Below are 3,079 nucleotides of genomic sequence, written 5' to 3'. Positions count from 1 at the left end.
GTTCTGGATATGAAACTTCATAGATAAATCAAACTCTGGTGAGATGTAGTAGCTAAAGTCACAAGCTACATGGCATTGTGAGAACTGAACTGCCAATAGTATGGTTGGGAGAAGTTGACTCGTTTAAGCAGAAGCAAAGATTCCTTGTCATGATGGTTAAGAATACAAAGTTTTTGGAAAGCAAGGGGATCAAAGGTGTACTTGCAGCAGATGTTACCAGCGTGGGCAGTGGAGTAATGTGATGATATGCTAGCTGACAAGAGTTTTGCTGGCCACTGATATTTGATGAGCGTGGTACGTTGACTCCTGCTGTCACTGAAAGTGAACAAAGTAAATTACCACAACTCAAATCCCTAGTCAGTACCTCAATATCCTCTATTACCTGACTGAGGGTAGCACTATCTTTTACAGTACTTATGATCTGATACCTCAATCATAGTTTTTCTTACTGCTGTTCACCTAAATCCCACTCATGGCAGCTACTTTATGGCATGACCTCCCTTTTTCTACACAGCTCAGCTTGTGACACATCTCTTAAATTCTTATTAAATGTCTACTGTGCCATACTTCAATGTACAGCTGAATGTGGCTTCTCCTCTTCAACAAGTTAGAAGCTAGATCTGTTCTGGAGCTCCCATTTCACCTTATACTGTTACCTTTCCCCACATCCCTCCCTCCTCCCCCCCTTCCCCAACAATTTAACAATTTCTGTAATTCAGTTTAAATGTACTCAGTTTATGGCTGAAGGACACAAAACTTAATTTTCTGTTCTTTAATCTTCATATCTTTTAAATATACTATGCATATTGATGAGGGAGCCTCAGTTAGAATCCTGTTTTCTGTTCCACTCAAGTTAAACTGCAGTTCACAATCTGTGCACATCAGTGTCAACCTATTAACTAACCTTCTGCAACATGCACATTTGTCGCACATGCTCATACTGTTACATAAGGGGCAATTGAAAAGTTTGTATTCGCAATTGTTGCTGTAGCATACATGCAACCCAGCATGACTCTGATGCTGGTATGTAAGAACTGATATGTAGGCAAGGGCTAAGTGTGGCCTTAGAATGGAAACTTCCTGATCACCCGTTATAAATAATTACAAATCTCTATGCATTTCCAGATATTAGTGGCCTGTTACACTTAAGTTTATACAACAGGTAAGCATAAATAAATCAGGTCCACCAACTTCATAAACTGAATGTCCACACATAAGCTTAATCAAAATCAAACCTGGAGTAACTCCTGTGGGTTAACACAAAATTCTTGACAACTTAGCCTTTTAAATGAAATACAAATGCAAACAAATAAAGCCACATGGAGTTTATCCTGTTTCATCATAAGCAAATTTAAATCTGGGTGTATGACTTTCTTTCTTAAAAACTTTTCACTTGCAATAATTAATATGATTGGAAAAGTGAAACTTTCATTATTTGAACTAGAATATGCACTAATACACTTATTTACTATGTAATACAGAACAAAGCAACTAATAATAATTAACTAATAACTTAACATTATGGTAGCAAATAACAGGGTCTCATATGGCAGAGGCATTAACATATACAATATGTCCTGGGTGGAATGGTCAGTTTCACAAATGCAGTCATTTAAAGCAAACAAGTTTCAAAAGGACATGTGCCCTATTTCAAATGGTTTCTAAGATAGAACACATTTACTGTCATTGTGTCAACATATTGTAATAATGTAGAAGAAGTCAGGATGAACAATTTGATATATTACCACTTGTGGTCTATCAAGTTGAGAAACTACCTAAGCTATAGCATATGTATGTCATATATTTTCAGTATTTTCTTGTTCTCTTCATGCAGACGATTAGTCCTAGAGAAAAGATGAATAGGACCTTTTGTGCTGGAAATTTAATGTAGCTCAATTTCATACTGAGATACATTTTTGCTACAGGTCACAGTTTTTGATTTACGCAAGAAAAGCATGCCAAAGTAACATAAAATGTGTTACATCTCGGAAACCATTTGTATTAGAGTATATGTCCATAAGTAGTCTTTTGTTACAAATGAGTGTTCTTGTCATATTGATCATTTCTCCTGGGTCACCCTGTGTAGAAAGATATCTTTCCCTTTCTTTCCAGTGTATGTGAAGCATGGCTCTGAGCACTATGCGACTTAACTTCTGAGATCATCAGTCATGTGAAGCATGTTACAAATTTCTTTGCCATCACTGATGCAGCTTAGCCATTTAAGAATATTTTCTGACATGTACGACTTTTGCTTTCTATTGTCAACAGAGACAGGGCCCTGTTCAGGTGACAGTGGAGGTGGTCTCTTCCTTCCCTCTGATGGAGAAAGTGGAAGACAGTGGTTTCTGCGTGGAATTGTAAGCCTCTCTCTGCGTGATCCTGAAACGGGAAGCTGTGACTTGAGGCAATACATTGTCTTCACAGATGTTGCACAGTTTCGGGACTGGATTTTGAAAATAATGCAGAAACAGGTATACTGACAGTAACGGAAGTGTGATTTACTTCTTATGTTCAGGTGATTCTGAAAACAAAGAGACAATAGTGACTGTTGATCAAAACTTCAATGCACTTACAATATTATGAAGAAGACAAAAACCATGATAGTGGTTACATGCTGTGCTGTGACGTGACAACTGATAAAATATATTAGTAACTGTGGGTGATGTGTTTAGTACTGTCTATGTTGCAGGAAGAATCTGATGGCAGTTGCAGTTTCAAAGAAAGTACATGTGCCATACAAAGTACAAAAGTTGATGGAACCTATGGATAGTGCTTTACCATACATGTTAATAAACTGAAACCACCCATAATTCTATAATAATTACTTAGTGTGCACATCTGCATTTGATTTACTATAGAAAAAAACCTTATTTTGTGGTCATCTAGTTACTAAACCTTACTAAACCTTACTACAGAATATAAAGACGTTGCAGAAGATTGAATTCAGGATGTATTCTGCAAATTTTTAAAACATTAAAACCTCATAATAATTACATTACTTAAATTTTACTGTTGGCTGGCTGCAGGTCATAATTTTAATGGACAAAAATTTGACAATTTTACTACAAGCAAATATATT

General features: G+C 36.4%; 1 protein-coding gene across 1 annotated transcript in view; it reads left to right on the top strand.

The window, feature by feature from the left end:
• Nucleotides 1–2,795, top strand: part of LOC124711973 (serine protease gd-like) — a 175,581-nt gene extending 172,786 nt beyond the window's left edge. The window contains exon 8 of the mRNA XM_047242256.1: nucleotides 2,269–2,795. Coding sequence (XP_047098212.1) covers nucleotides 2,269–2,480 — 212 coding nt within the window. The 3' untranslated portion in view covers nucleotides 2,481–2,795. The remainder of the gene's footprint in view (nucleotides 1–2,268) is intronic.
• Nucleotides 2,796–3,079: the final 284 nt, after the last annotated feature.

This window comes from Schistocerca piceifrons, chromosome 8, assembly GCF_021461385.2.
Source record: "Schistocerca piceifrons isolate TAMUIC-IGC-003096 chromosome 8, iqSchPice1.1, whole genome shotgun sequence".
NCBI classification, from domain to species: domain Eukaryota; kingdom Metazoa; phylum Arthropoda; class Insecta; order Orthoptera; family Acrididae; genus Schistocerca; species Schistocerca piceifrons.
The sequence above is the reverse complement of the archived record's forward strand: the minus strand, read 5'-3'. Positions and strand labels throughout refer to the sequence as shown.